This window comes from Cyphellophora europaea (genome assembly GCF_000365145.1).
Source record: "Cyphellophora europaea CBS 101466 unplaced genomic scaffold supercont1.9, whole genome shotgun sequence".
Lineage (NCBI taxonomy): Eukaryota > Fungi > Ascomycota > Eurotiomycetes > Chaetothyriales > Cyphellophoraceae > Cyphellophora > Cyphellophora europaea.
In genome coordinates, this window is record NW_008481815.1 from 1,354,991 (window position 1) to 1,368,991 (window position 14,001).

Sequence of the window (14,001 nt, forward strand, 5' to 3'; positions counted from 1 at the left end):
GGAACTTGCTACCTGAGCAGTGTCTTGAATGCGCGGGCTGCCGCGTTATGTGTAAAATTTTATTTTCGTTTTGAATGAGCCCTCCCTCATACGACACGGGATGCTGCAAAATGCGCAGGATCCCTCGAAAACCTGTGAACGCCAACAAACCCAACAACCGGTTGGCCCTCATTTGTTCCATCGCTGATCATCATGTACACTGCATGTCTTCCTATGACCTTAATCGTAAAGTCATTTTCGTCGTTGGAATCTTCAATTCCGAGCTCAGTTCCTCATGCCATTCACCTTGAAGTCCTCGATCTTGGCTTGATCCTCTGTCACAAGGGATTGGTAGTACGCCTCGGCGAATTTATGTGCCGATGATTCCGGCTTCGGCGCAAAAGGGCTGCGGTAAACACTTGCACTGGACTCATGCTTCTTGATGTAGTAGTTCGCGATCTTGCCCCAGAAGCCGCCTTTTTCCTCGTACTCAACCCTCCATTCAACCAACTGCTGCGGAAGAGCCTTGTCATTTATGGGATAGCCACTAGGTGACACCGGACGAGGTTGAAGACCTGCGATTAATTGAGGGAACGGTTCGGCCATTGGTGGCTGAGGTGCAGGTGGCGGTGCGTTAGGCTGCGCAATGGGTGTAGGTCCATTTCTGTAAAGCGGGTCGTACATAGACCGCCGCGGAACATAGCTGCTCATGGCTCCCATCATGTTGCTTGTGAATGTTGGCTTCTCGAGCATTCCGGCCGAGACAGTCCTGTGTAGCTGCGGTTGCATTGGCGGACCCATCGCTCCTGGTAGCATAGAAATGCTGTGACTACCCGATCGCCTGCCAGCACGTGACCCTGGAGGGCTGATCTGAGTAGCATTGGGGTTGATGAACTGAGGCGGATTCTGCGGGTCAGGTCCATGCAATGACGACGAGCTGGACGGGCGGAATGAATCACCCTGTGCGACAGGACTGGCCATTTGGTAGGAACTGCCAGGCCGACTTCCCGGCGGTGAATTCTTCTCGGCCTCTTTCTGTGCCTTGATCTGACCAGGACTCTTGAAGGGATAGGCGGGGTTGGAGATCCTCCGCTGTCGCTCAACTGCTGCCGATGAAGGTGCAGGTGGTTGATTGGCAGCAGCACGAATTCTTTCGATACGTGCTGTCTCGACCCTGATCCGTTCGGTATCGTTGTGGTGGCCAACGGATGCCGAACGATGGTGAGAGTTGTACGGAAATTGTGTCTGAGATTGCTCCATATAGCCCGGGAACTGACTGAGCGCTGGGAACGGCCCTAAATCAGGCAACGGAGACACATTGTGTCCCGCGGCTGGCTGAATATGTGGTGACATTGGTGTCATCCAATTTTGACTGAATGTCGGCTCCTGTGATCGGCCCTGATTGAAGGCGTTCTGGTATGCAGGATATTGGCTTGGATACTGGCTCTGAGACCATTGGTCCATACTGCGCGAGCGTTGAGATGCATCCAGCTGAAACTGCCTCTGCCTCTCAGCCGCTGCTTGATCGATGCCAATGTTCCCTTTAGCGCCGCCTGACAGACGTTCTTGCATGTCCAATTGCTGGGCTTTGGCCTGTTGCCTCTGAAGAATCCGCGCTTGCTCATTCGCTTTCGCCTCAGCCCCTGTAATTAGATCCCGATACTGCGCGCCTTTTCGCTGTGTCGACTTGTCTTGATATGCAGAGCTTGACATGGGAGTTTGTTTACCCAAGGACGAAGTGGTTGGATTTACCTGCGTCAATGCAGGAGAACGCTTGGTGTAGGCCTGCTGAGGCCCGACATTGATGATCGGGAAACTAGCAGCTAGGGACTGTCGTCTTGGTTGAGAGGGCGGTGCCATGATCGAGCGAGCAGGTTCTACCGTATCAAGGAAGACAGAGGCAGCGTCATGCACACGGCTAGCGGCGTCCGCAGTGTATTGGGCTTTCGATTCTGTTGACAGCTCGCCCAGATAAATCCAAAGCTGCTTCGGCTTGGACAGATCGACCTTCTTCTGTAGCTTGTTGACTGGAGGAACGGCGGAATTGAATTCGGCCCATTCCGTTTTCGGCTCTTCGGTGAACGTGTCGCCTTCGCTGGGTTTGCGCTCGGAGTCTGGAAACTGGGCACTCTTGCCCTGCAATTCTGCTGGAAGATCTTTGGCGTTTGCCGATGGCTTCTGCAAGCACGACGTGGCGCTATCAACGAACAGGATCCAGGATGCGTCAATCTCTTTCACAACTTTGAGATCAGGAAGGACCTTAACGACAGCTGAATCCTGCTCAAGATCGTAATCTGCTGCGATAAGGCCTGCCTCAATCTCGTCGGCATGCGTTGCCTGAAACTGGATTATATCTCCAGCTTTCAGTTTGCTCAAGTACTTCAGGAACTCCCGATTGTTCCAGCAACTGTTCAGGTGGTTGGTAGTCGACAACTCGCTCGTAATTCGTGTGCGCTTCACAGAGCGATGTAGACGACAACGCCAGTCGAACCCGATGTCTCGATACTCGACGCCCTCATGCCAGACGGCAATCTCGCCCTTGTCGACCTGAACGCCAGCTTGCATAGCACACGTCGCGTGATAGGATTTGGTACATTTGGCTGAAGAGCACTGAAAGCAGGAGCCCTTCTTCTGGCGACACTCGTAACACTTGAGCTCCAGACGAGCCTTGCTGATGTTTTCGACGTTGGCCACAATGTCCTTGCCGTCGACAGTAGCAATATATGTCTCTGGAGTGTACATTGCGCAAGTTCGATGGGCTTTCTGGCCGTGAGATGTCGGCAAGAGCTCCTCCCAGGAAAAGTCGTTGGGACAAAGGCAACAGGGCTGATTTCTGCTGACTTTCCGTATCTTGATGATTTTCCTGGCCTTCTTGTTGGGTCCCAAATCTTTCGCTGGGCGTTTGCGCTTCGTTGCAACCTTGATCTTACCCCGATCACTGCTCGGTGGGGTTGGGAGGTCTGTAGGCTCTTCCTCATCTTCATCGTCGGTGACTTCAACCTCTTCGAACTCAGGGGTTGGTTCGCCGTTCATCTTGCGAACGAACCAATCAACATCGATAAAGACGCTGTCGGCTTCACACTGGCACTTTCTGGCCGTCTTGCCATACTGCAGCCAGTTGGGGATCGCAAAATTGACAGACTCGGCACAGTTGTACCCGAGATTGTATCCAGAGTGGTATCCTATTGGAAAGGTAATGACGAATTGGCCTTCGCGGTGGACAATTTTGTTGACGGTAACCCCAAATTTGGACTTGAGGATCGAAGGCGATACCAAATAGGTCTTGTGTCGCAAAAATTGGTCACAGGTCTTCGCATCCTCGGTCCAGATGGATTTCATGGCAGCTTCAAACTTGGGGGCGTCCTTCTGAGAAATGCTATACCACTGCTTAGGGGCTCCAAAATGGATGTAGTTGATGCTGTAGAGATCCACATCCTCGAGATGCCAGGCAAAAGTCGCCCGCCACATGCCTAAATAGAGATAGGCAGTATTGACGCCAGGAATGGGTTGGCCGAGTAAGTCGAGCAGATTAGGCAGTTTCGCAACGTTCCACTCCTTGGTATCGTCGTCGAACAAGGAGCCAACCATATCCGCGCCGTACATAGGATTGCTGAAGTTTAGAGATTTCCAGTACTTGTCTTCAAGTTCTTCGCATCGTTCGGCAGTCCACTGGTCATTGTCATAGACACGGTAATCAAAATCTCGGAAAGACTCCTCGTCGACTTCGTCAGCGGACACGCCTTGATTGCGCAACCGCCTAGCAGCCACGGTGGTCTCAGAGCCCTTTGCTGAATTTTCTTTCTTGACGGCGCTCTTGGGAGGTCTGCCTCGAGGTTTCGAGCCAGCCTTGGATCCACGTTTGCCTCTGGCAGTTGTGGAATCCGTAGCGTGATCGGCCTCCTCTTCATCACCATTGACTGAAGGCGTAGGTTTGACGTCGGGACTTGTGGGGGTCGGAGGGGCGTTGATGTTAGAGTCGTTTTCCACCGGTTCCTCTTTGATGAGGGTAGTCTTGGGCGGTCGACCGGGCTTTCGCTTGGTTCCGGGAGGAGCGGGCGAGGACTCGGCTTTCTTTCTTTGCGATCCACGGCCAAGAAGCTTGTCAGCGTTCATACGCTTCTCACCGCGTCTGGCAGGTGGCTGGTTCTCGGTTGCCTCGCAGGTGGCTCGCCACTGAGGCAAGTTGTAAGATCGCATCTTCTCCATATTGCGCTGCGTATAAATGCCTTGAGCACCGTGGAATTCTTGAGTGATCGGATTCTTGATCTTGACAGTCTTGACCACTTCGTCCAGAGCCTTGCGAGCGCGTTTCCTGTACCTCTGTCAACACATGTGCTTGAGCTTGGGCAACCAGAGCTTACCATTCCTCGGGCGGGTCAATGAGGACAATACCGGACTGCATGCCGTACGGATCAACGCCTTGAACATACTTCTCGAAGTCTTTGAACTCATCCATAGTCTGCACGTGTTATCAGCATATGTCCGGCTGCCGTTCTGGAGATCAGCAGGGTGGAGTGACATACCGGCTGGAAGACGGGAATGTTATTTTCATAGTGATGAGGTTTGACCTCGGTGTGTTGCTCGGCCTCTGCACCGGCGCGAGCTGCTTCTTCGAATCTCATACGGTTCTCTTCGTCAAGTATGTCGTCGCCGAGTTCGGAGAGGGAGGAACTCGACGCTGCGTCATCGGACTCCTTGTGACTAGCCTCGTCGGTGGTAGGAGGTGTATGGACTTGAGGAGGGAGAAGGTGTTCAGGCGCCATTGTCTCGCTATCAACAGCAGCAGTACAAACCCGGGCGCTGGGTGGCATGGTAGCGGCTGCCATGGCCGGTGTACGGAGGCGCAGAGAAGGCCGTTCAGGGTTTGGAACGAGAGTAGGGAGGGGGAGCAAGGGTCATAAGGAAACTGTAGCTCAAAATGAGCGACAGCGTCCTCGATTGAATGCGTGCGCCCCAGATACACGAGTTAACAGTCGAAGACAGGAGGGACGTCACGGCTCGAGCGCTCAGGGTGGTGACTGCCCACCAGCGGGTTGAGGCGTCGGTCGGTTTTCGCTACCTAGCGTGGCTTGGCACCCTAAATAGGGTTAGGGCTATCACTGACTTTTGTCCCAGCAGTTTTCCAGATAGGACGAGATAGAATTTGTTTTACATGCTACGGTGTTCATAAAGAGGAAACCTGTCCTCAGTCTGTTTGCCTGAATACACCCTACGTGAGATAAAATCTGCCCAGACATGCCCGCCCACCTGCGGTCGGAACGAGTCGTGGAAGATCCTCGCTAGCGGCTATGCAAGTCATTGCTGCAAGGCACCATAGCCACTGGTGCACAGATCAACCCCCTCCAGATTGCTCAGACCCCCACAACGGCCCTGCAAATCCTCCGAAAGGTTCTCGCCAGCTCGGCAACGATCAGTACTCTGTCAAAGCGAGTTTCTTGCCAACTGCCTTGCGCCTCTGCGCAATCTGCTCTGCTGGCTGAGGTTCATGCTTCTTCTTGAGAGCTTGTAGCAGCATCCCCGCATCGAAGAAGCCATCTGCAAAACAAGGTTAGCATTGCACCAAAAATTTCGAGACCTTGACTCACATCCGCCCAATCCATCATCTTCGACTTCGTTCGTGTCGATGCTTGTTGGCGTCTGAATCCCACGTGATTCTGCATCCGCCTTTTGTGTGTCTGTCTTGATTACTCGCCCACGGGACTTGAGCCTACCATCGCTGCCCATCTTCTCCTCTGCTTCTCTCGCCCTGGATACCTTACTAGCATGTGCATCTTTGCCCTTGGTTGACTTGAGGAGACGCCGGATTTCGTTGAGATAGCTCTCGATGCTGTCAACGAATCTTTGAGTCTGTCTGTGCTTGCTACTGGCACAGATGGAAATTGAGTCATCCTTGATAATGTAGCCAATACCAAATCCATCGGCGGATACTGGTCCAAATCCGAAATGACGAAGAGACGGGTTACCGCAGTTGGACGTACTCAGCACAGTGTTGTTGATCTTTTCCCAACCGGCATCAGTGAAGAGCGCGGGCATCTGATGTAGAGATGGCGCGGGCGATCGACTCAAACTTGCATCAGTGGGAGCTCTGGACCGAGTTGCGGACTCCTTCTCTTCAAGACGCTTCGGGCTGCCCATGTCACTCGTGTCGGCTGGGCTAGAGTAGCCATTGGAGCTGAAACCTGTGCTGCTCGCAGCTTCTGCACCCTCTTCATTCACCTTGCGCTGCCATACGCAATAAAGCGCGTACATGTGGCGATCAAATCCCTGCGCTTTGCTGCATTCTTTGGTGACGGTGACATGCTTCTGGCATGATGCTCGCAGGGTATCGATCTTCTGCTGGGGCGATTTGTCTGCCCAGAATGTCTTGACAAAATCGGCACTTTCCGGAGTGACAGATCTTATGGCCTCCGTACGTCCGTGAAGGAAGATCTTGGTCATCGCGGGCTCGTATGTGTTCTCGATTCGACCCCACAAGCCGTAGTAAGCGGCCTGGAACGCCATTTGCACGAAAGCATCAGGTGAGAAACCCATGGACGTAATGAAATTCTTGCCGTACGTCTTGAATTCCAGTGTGCGGAACTCATTCTGGTTGATCAAATCAGCCAGTCGTGTTTCTGCAAATCGCAAGGCAATCTGGAGTTCGGGGATCATATCCCATTCCAGCTTGTGGGGAGTTGTGCTCACATCTCCGAAGCTTTCGGGGTCTCTCTTGGATGGATCCGCACTGTTGGTTGCCCACAGAGTTGGTGCTAGACCGTTGATAGACCTCGCAAATCGAAGGATAGTGTCGGTATACACATCGCTAGCAAACCGCAGGACCGTATGGCCGTCCACACCTGTATGCTCGAAATTGATACCCGCGCTACCGTTCTTACAAACGATAATCTGCAGCTTGTCGTACCACCTGTTAGTACAGGTTCCCACCTGCACGCCTTTGACCACTTCATTCGTGCCGCAGAGCATGTTGCCGCAAAGTTCAGATACATCAGCTGGCTCAGTGTAGTCGAGACATACAACGAACAGTGCAGAATCGACTATACTTAAGCACTCAGCATTGGTTGAGCCTTCTTCGCGGGTGAGGACATCACGTAAGCCGGACCAGATCTTTCGATTCTCCGTACTCAACACACCAATGGCGCCCTTGGCAGCTTCCTGAATCGGTGTCTGCTCAGCATCATCAACAATAGACTGTAGGTTCAAGGCGACATCCTTCTCGGTCATGATGAGATCGTTATTCATATCCAGTACATCGAACCAGTAGAACTGTCCCTTGCACATGACAACAACGTGCTTGGAGTCGGAGTCTTGTCCGATGATACAGCCGTTGTCTGTAGGAACACGCGCGGTGCCAAACATTCTCGAGTATTGAAACATGTCCAAAGGCGTTCCTCTGAGAGTGTCGGGTGGTAACTCTTCCTTTCGAACTGCTCTTACGAAGCAGAGAGATGATATGACCAAGGAGGCTGCACGATTGACTTGGTTGTTCCTGGCTGGCGTGGGGTCATCCTCGAGAAGGAAGAAAGGGTTGAGATTGAGGACAACCGGATTGTCGTAGTTCAAGTAGGAGTCATACCAGAACTGTTCAAGATAGCTTGTCTTGTCTGAAGCATATTTCTTCAATTTGTCCTGCAGGTCCTTGCCGTCATGCTGCACAAAGTCACGGACTGCGGCTTTCGTTTCTTCATGCTCTCTGGAAGACTGTAGAGGTGCCAGCGCTTCCAGGTACTTTTTGCCGCTCGAGTCCAGGTCTGGGATTGGGAGCTTGGGAAGCTTGTCTTGTGCGGCGAAGGTGATACCCGGCTTGACTGACTCTTTCTTGACAGTAAATGGATCTTTCTCTTCCTTGGTGAAGGCATCGGTGGCCTCTTTCGCAGCGGCCAGCGACCGTTCGCTGTCCGGAGGGCTCATGTTGTCGGGATGGTTTGAGGCTTTGATCGTTTCGTCAATAGACCCTGGCCGTCTGAATGCTCGTTGTCCTGTAGTAGCCGACGGCATGGTCAATATCTGAATCATGCGTACAAGACGGCAACGAGAGTGCTAACGTTGAGAAGGCGCAGGGCAGAACGGTAAAAGTAATGGCAATCCTGCAGGTAATAGGACGGCATTTGGTACCTCAATGAGCAATTAGGGAAAGCAAAGGAAATGTGCACATGGTATAGCAGGTCAGTACTCAGACGTGGTATCTCGACACGGCATTTAGTCCAAGATGGTCCAAGGGAAAGCCGTGCGTCGCGTGGATAAATGCACTCGCGCAGAGGAGGGGTTACGTCAGGGCAGACGGAAGATAGAGCCAGAGCTCAGCATGTGCAGACTGGGGAAGCGTCACCAGACGTGGGGTGGAGGTCGGGAGAATGGGGCTCGATCATCCTCGGCCACAGCGTGTTCCACATGGAAATGAGCTGAAGCGTGCTGCGAGCACGGCAGACGTAGGAACGTGAGGCGAGAACCGTGAGGCATGGCAAAGTTCGGGGGAAAGGAGAAACGAAGAAGACTTGGAAGACTCACTTGGATCGGACGAGAAGAAGCTGATGCTTGAGAAGTGGACCGGCGTCAAAGTCCGCGCTTACAGCTGCCGGAGCGAAGAGCGACCTGCAGATAATTGCAACCCAAAGACCAACAATCCAAATTTGACCTCTCGGATGAATGTACAGAGTTATAAGTGTCTATACAGAAGAGCAGCGGCAATGCGGGACTCAGTCCAATGTTATAGTCGGTGTGCTTGCAAGTTCGCTCACGAGCTCACCATCAGTCCATGTGACGTAGCCTCGAGTTCATTTGCGTGTCTTGGTAGGCGGAGAACGGAGAAGAAGATCCCATCTTTCCATGCCTAGACCGCCCCCGACTCGGCATTCGTCGCCCACGGGGCTGCGGAGTTGCTTGCCGAAGGGGAAAAGGGATAGGCGGTATTTGAATTATGATGTTCATCGATTCCATCACCCGGCATATCTTGAGTACTGCCTGAAACCCATCAACCACGGGGTGGTCCTTGTTCTCTCATGTACAGCTCATCTTCGTTGAGAATCCACCCATCTCTCCATACTGCAGTGCCCACCCTGAAGGTGTCGGTCGCGTGCGTCGTCTCACAAGGTAATCATGTCCTCGCCGTTGGGTTGGAGCACGTTGTCGGTATACAGGTCTGCGAGATTACCTGTAGCTTTGCATCAGTCTCAGGCTCTTGTCCGGCGAGTGATAGCTTACCAGCAGGCCTGTAGTTGCAGACGGTGAAGTGCGGGCTGATATTGTTGCCTGTGTTGGCCAGACCGCCGGGGCAGTGGACGGTAGCACAACCGACCTGTGAAGTATTCTTCCACACGATCTGGGAAAAATGTCCCCACTTCTCGAACAGTTCCATGTTCGGCTCACTGCCATATCCAGGATACAGGTCGAACTCACCGTTGTACATATAGTTGGTAATCATGGCAGCACCACGAGAGGGAATGATACCAGCACCGATGTTCTGTCCATATCCACCGCCGCCGGTCTTTGTGTCGTGAGCGTATACGCAAGATTCGCCAATCTTCTGAGCGATGTCCGCAAGCTCATCGGACCAGGTCAGAGCCGTAGCGGAGTGGTTGCGACGATGGCTGTTGTGGGCATCAATCATGTTCTTGGCATAGTCGGACGGGATATAGCTACTGTCGGATGAGGCAGATTCGCTCGGCTTGCTTGAGGTTGCCACGGCAGAATGGGCAGCTTGTCGGTCATGTCGCGCGGCTGTGGGCTCTGCGAAAAGGGTTGTGAAGACGGTGGTGTAGACGTTTTCGGCAACCATGTCGGTCTTGATAGCACGCTCGTTGAAAGAGTTGGTGAGTACGCCAATGATGGCCGAAGAGATTATGAGGAAGATTGCGAACTTCATTGTGTGAGTCGAGTATGAGGATCAACTGATGGTGCGGCTCTTATGTCGGCAGATTCGTTCGACGAAGTCTTGCTAGGTGACAACAACTGTTGTCCGGACAGATTCGGCCGCAACGTGACACTAATATCGGTCTATGCCACTGGGCTGACTATAGATTGGTGTCGATTCGGCCGCGGTTTAGAGGATGTTAACAGTCAATGTGGTAAAGGAGTGATGCAGTTGGCACCTCAAATGAGTGAAGGGCGTGAAACTGGATGGCGCTGGCCTACGGATGGACTAATCTCAGGGGTACTATCAACCGAGCAGTGAGCAAAATCCTTTTTCGTGTCGTGAGGCTGATCAACGGTTACTAGGTGGTGGTGGTGGAGGGGTCTCTTGCCAGTCACTGTGGCTGCCGTCTGCGCCGCCCGAAAAGACGATTCCTAGTAGCTGACCGTTGTGCTTCAGCCTGTGCACGATCAAATCTGGTTCGAAACAACAGCTCCGAGCCCGATCTAAGCACAGCACTGGTCCTGCGTCATAAATTTGTCCGGCCGTGTAGGCCTTGTTCGTCAACGAGAGATTACTTGAGACGGTGCCAGCTGCGCCTCAGGCAGCGACGAGGAAATGTACGCTCCCGCTCCTCCCGGACCGGTGACGATCGTTTGGGGCGAGTTCATAGGAAGCAACGACCATGTCTTTTTCACGAAGCCTCCATCTGCCTCGAGCGCTAGATTTCGCTGCCGCGTGCCACGATCTATGTACCACAGACCGCCTGATCGAAATTGCTTCCTTACTCACCTGCATCCTAAGTCTTGTTGCACCAATACATCGTCCAATAACCTTGCAACTCGATGCTAACGCTCCTTGCGATATCGCCGCGAGTCCGCAACCGTAAGACGTTCAGTCTCTTGGGGCAAGACAAGGCTGCAATGCTGTGCAGCTAGCAATAACTTTACGCACTTAGATCCTCGATGCTCGCATGGCATTGAGTCCCTTGAAACGACCATACTTTCTCATCATCGATGTATACGAGCTCAAGCTTCGCACGCCGGACTGAGCAATTACTTTCGAACCAGCTCTACCCGTCCCGCCGCGGTAGCAGGCACTAGTGCTAGCACTTGAGCACTGCACCGATCCTGGTTGAAATGGACATGGCTGTCCCGCACATTTCGGAAGGCCGCATGTGGGTAGGCCAGATCTCAAGAGCGATGTCACTCATCTCATCAGTGTCAAACATGGAGGATTCCAGCCTCGTCAAGATCTGTTCTGGTTGGGCTGCTCTTGATGCTTCTATCACATACCACCACAGCCTTGCCTGTGGCCGAGTCAGCTGGCTTTCTACCCTCCTTCGGAGCGCACGCATCCCAGCTTTCGAGACCATTCGTAATGACCTGTAGAGTGCTGGCGCCAATGGTCAACTTCCGTAAGCGCGTCCACAGCTGTAGTGCATGCTCCTTCTTCAGACCTCGCAGACTAGCCTCGTGCGCGACCTAGATTCATGACTCACCGCATCAAGGTCTTTCCATTGATTTGAGCTATTTGTTCGTTGTTCAGCGGCTTCGTCCGAATCTCGGGCGGTCAGAACGGACGATAGCCACCAAGCTTTGACCATTTAAATTGTGACCCGACCCCTCACCACCTCGCCATCACCTGTACACCTCGAGAACCCCCCCGGCGATCAACTAGACTCTCTTTCCCACAATGGCTACCTTATCAATCACTTCCCCAAAGATCACGCTTTATACCAACCATGGTAACAGACTCTTGATCCCAGACCCTTGACAAGAGCCGCCTTTGTGGGCTCAGCCTATACTAATTAGCAAATCTAACACTCAACTCCGACAGGATGCGGTTGGTCTCAGCGTGTTCACGTTAGTCACCACCCGTCTTACGGAATGATTGTCCCTCTCACTCTACAAGATCACCCTCAAAGAACTCGACCTCGAGTATGAGGAGGTTCTCATCGATCTCCAAGGACCCCGACCTGCCTGGTATCTCGAGGTATGACCCACAGGCTTCAAACTCTACCCAATCTAATGGCATCCAGCTGAATCCTCGAGGTCTCGTGCCCACCTTGCACTTCCAGGCCGAAGGCGTCGACGAGTACCTGGTCGAATCTGGTCTCATTGTCGAATTTCTGACCGGGTTGTACCCTTCACACCTCACACCGCATGGGGGCAATCCGGTAGCAGATGCTGCACAACGCTGGCGTCAGCGCTTCTTCACCGATACTTGGTTCGGGAAAGTTAACCCTCTTCTATTCAAGATGACCGGTACCTCCGACGAGGCCGCTCGTCTCTCGATCGCCAATGACATCACCGAGCAAATCGGCAAAGAAATCGAACCTCTCTTGGCCAATGCAGGTCCCTATTTTGGTGGTAGCTCTGTGATCACCGTCGTTGAGGTAGTTCCAAAGGTACCTGCAGGTGTTCGGTGCTGACCTAGCAAGGCTATGACCATGCCCTTCGTCATCCTCATGTACGATTTCTGCGACGATGTGGTCTGGCCAAGCATCTTGTTGGAGAAGGCCAAAGCATTTCCCGCATTCGGAAAGTGGATTGAAGTAGGAATGAAGCATGGAAGTGTATTGTATCGGGTGGCTAGGGAGAGACGCAAGGAAGCTGTCTTGAACATGCTTCCCCAAGTGAGGCAGAAGTACGCGCCATGAGAAGTTGTCTATGGATCCAAGGGGATCTGCAGTTCGTCGGAACGAGGTTACCTGGCAGTTGACATACCATGGAATCACACACCATACAGTGATTCATCCATTCCTTCAACTCGAGTAGGTAGATCAATAGATATGCTAGCAATACAGAGGGAGGTGGACGGCTTTGCGCTGCCTTGCCCGACCAACTCCGCTCTCCATCCCTGATTGGCAGGAGGGCTACTCGCGCCAAGCCTCTGGCTCAAAGGTATCAAAATTCATTCTTCATCTTCAGCAGACGACAAGTAGCCCGAAACGCCCGTCCGAATCTGATAGAACCTCGTACCGAACGTCCGTTATTCAAGATGTCGTCCAAGCCTGTCATCAGCGTCATTGGCTCACTAAATGTCGATTTCGTCACACTCACACCACGCGTACCTGCCGCTGGTGAGACGTTAACCGCGACATCACTTGCCGTACACCCTGGAGGCAAAGGTGCTAATCAAGCCGTATCCTGTGGCAAAGCCTCCTTTGCAACAGAAGCTAACCAGGATGTCACTGTGGAAATGGTCGGATGCGTGGGCAAGGGTGATCCTTATTATGCTTCGCTCCTCAAACCGACTCTGGAGCAAAGTGGTGTGGGCACCTCAGCAATAGAGGAGCTCGAAGGAAGTCAGACAGGTACTGCCACGATCCTGGTAGAAGAGAATGGTCAGAATCGCATCCTCTTCGTACCAGGAGCCAATTTTGATGGCATGCGCGATTCGGCCAAAGCTATTGCGGCCTCCACCCAGCCAACTGAGCCGAGCGTGCTGGTGATGCAGGGCGAAATTCCAGCGGACGCGACTTTCAAAATTATCGAACACTTTGGCAGAAGCTCGACACAGGTTGTACTCAATCCTGCTCCGGTATATACCGACGGTGTTCCTGCATCGGTCTTGAAGCACGTGGATTTCCTGGTGGTCAACGAGACCGAATGTATGCTTCTCGCGCAGGCTATTCCTGACGCCAAAATCACCGTCAAGGACGAGGAAGACATGTCATCTGACGAGCTCAAGTCCATCGCTGCCACATTTCATCAGACCATCGGTGTCCGAAATTTGCTGGTCACGCTTGGGGCCAAGGGCGTGTTCTATTCTACCCAGGCTGGGCAGCAGGATCTTGTCTCTGGCCTAAAGGTACCCAAAGTCGTCGACACTACCGCAGCTGGTGACACGTTCGTGGGATATTTTGCTGCAGCATTAGCCCGGCACATCGCCAAAGAAGGCTCTGCGGACGGCTTCAATATTGCTGCAGCCACCCTGAGAGCAAATGCAGCTGCCGCTCTATGCGTCCAAAGAAGTGGAGCAATGCAGAGTATCCCATTTGGCTATGAGGTCAAGTAAGCGAATGGCTTCCTATTATCCACGAGCCACCCGAACAGTCGCCAGCTTTGTACTCCAACACCACCCTGCTTCCATTGCTGTCTGCTTCTTCACCCCACTTGCCTCAGCAAACCAGCTGTAGGTCTAGCACATACCCAGACACGCACAGATCT

General features: G+C 52.9%; 5 protein-coding genes across 5 annotated transcripts; 2 read left to right on the forward strand and 3 right to left on the reverse strand.

Annotated features, from left to right (window-relative positions):
• Positions 1–264: 264 nt before the first annotated feature.
• Positions 265–4,742, reverse strand: HMPREF1541_08983 (uncharacterized protein; the record flags this gene model as incomplete). The annotated part of the gene is made up of 3 exons (XM_008723301.1): positions 265–4,291; positions 4,341–4,438; positions 4,503–4,742. 3 exons carry the CDS (start codon positions 4,740–4,742, stop codon positions 265–267), a joined length of 4,365 nt encoding a protein of 1,454 aa, XP_008721523.1.
• A 647-nt stretch (positions 4,743–5,389) lies between these two features.
• Positions 5,390–7,974, reverse strand: HMPREF1541_08984 (uncharacterized protein; the record flags this gene model as incomplete). The annotated part of the gene is made up of 2 exons (XM_008723302.1): positions 5,390–5,514; positions 5,565–7,974. 2 exons carry the CDS (start codon positions 7,972–7,974, stop codon positions 5,390–5,392), a joined length of 2,535 nt encoding a protein of 844 aa, XP_008721524.1.
• A 1,085-nt stretch (positions 7,975–9,059) lies between these two features.
• Positions 9,060–9,838, reverse strand: HMPREF1541_08985 (uncharacterized protein; the record flags this gene model as incomplete). The annotated part of the gene is made up of 2 exons (XM_008723303.1): positions 9,060–9,127; positions 9,178–9,838. The coding sequence occupies 2 exons, from the start codon at positions 9,836–9,838 to the stop codon at positions 9,060–9,062; spliced, it is 729 nt and encodes a 242-aa protein (XP_008721525.1).
• A 1,930-nt stretch (positions 9,839–11,768) lies between these two features.
• HMPREF1541_08986 (uncharacterized protein) lies at positions 11,769–12,488 on the forward strand (the record flags this gene model as incomplete). The annotated part of the gene is made up of 2 exons (XM_008723304.1): positions 11,769–12,224; positions 12,270–12,488. 2 exons carry the CDS (start codon positions 11,769–11,771, stop codon positions 12,486–12,488), a joined length of 675 nt encoding a protein of 224 aa, XP_008721526.1.
• A 341-nt stretch (positions 12,489–12,829) lies between these two features.
• HMPREF1541_08987 (ribokinase) lies at positions 12,830–13,849 on the forward strand (the record flags this gene model as incomplete). Its single annotated transcript, XM_008723305.1, has 1 exon — positions 12,830–13,849. The coding sequence occupies one exon, from the start codon at positions 12,830–12,832 to the stop codon at positions 13,847–13,849; it is 1,020 nt and encodes a 339-aa protein (XP_008721527.1).
• Positions 13,850–14,001: the final 152 nt, after the last annotated feature.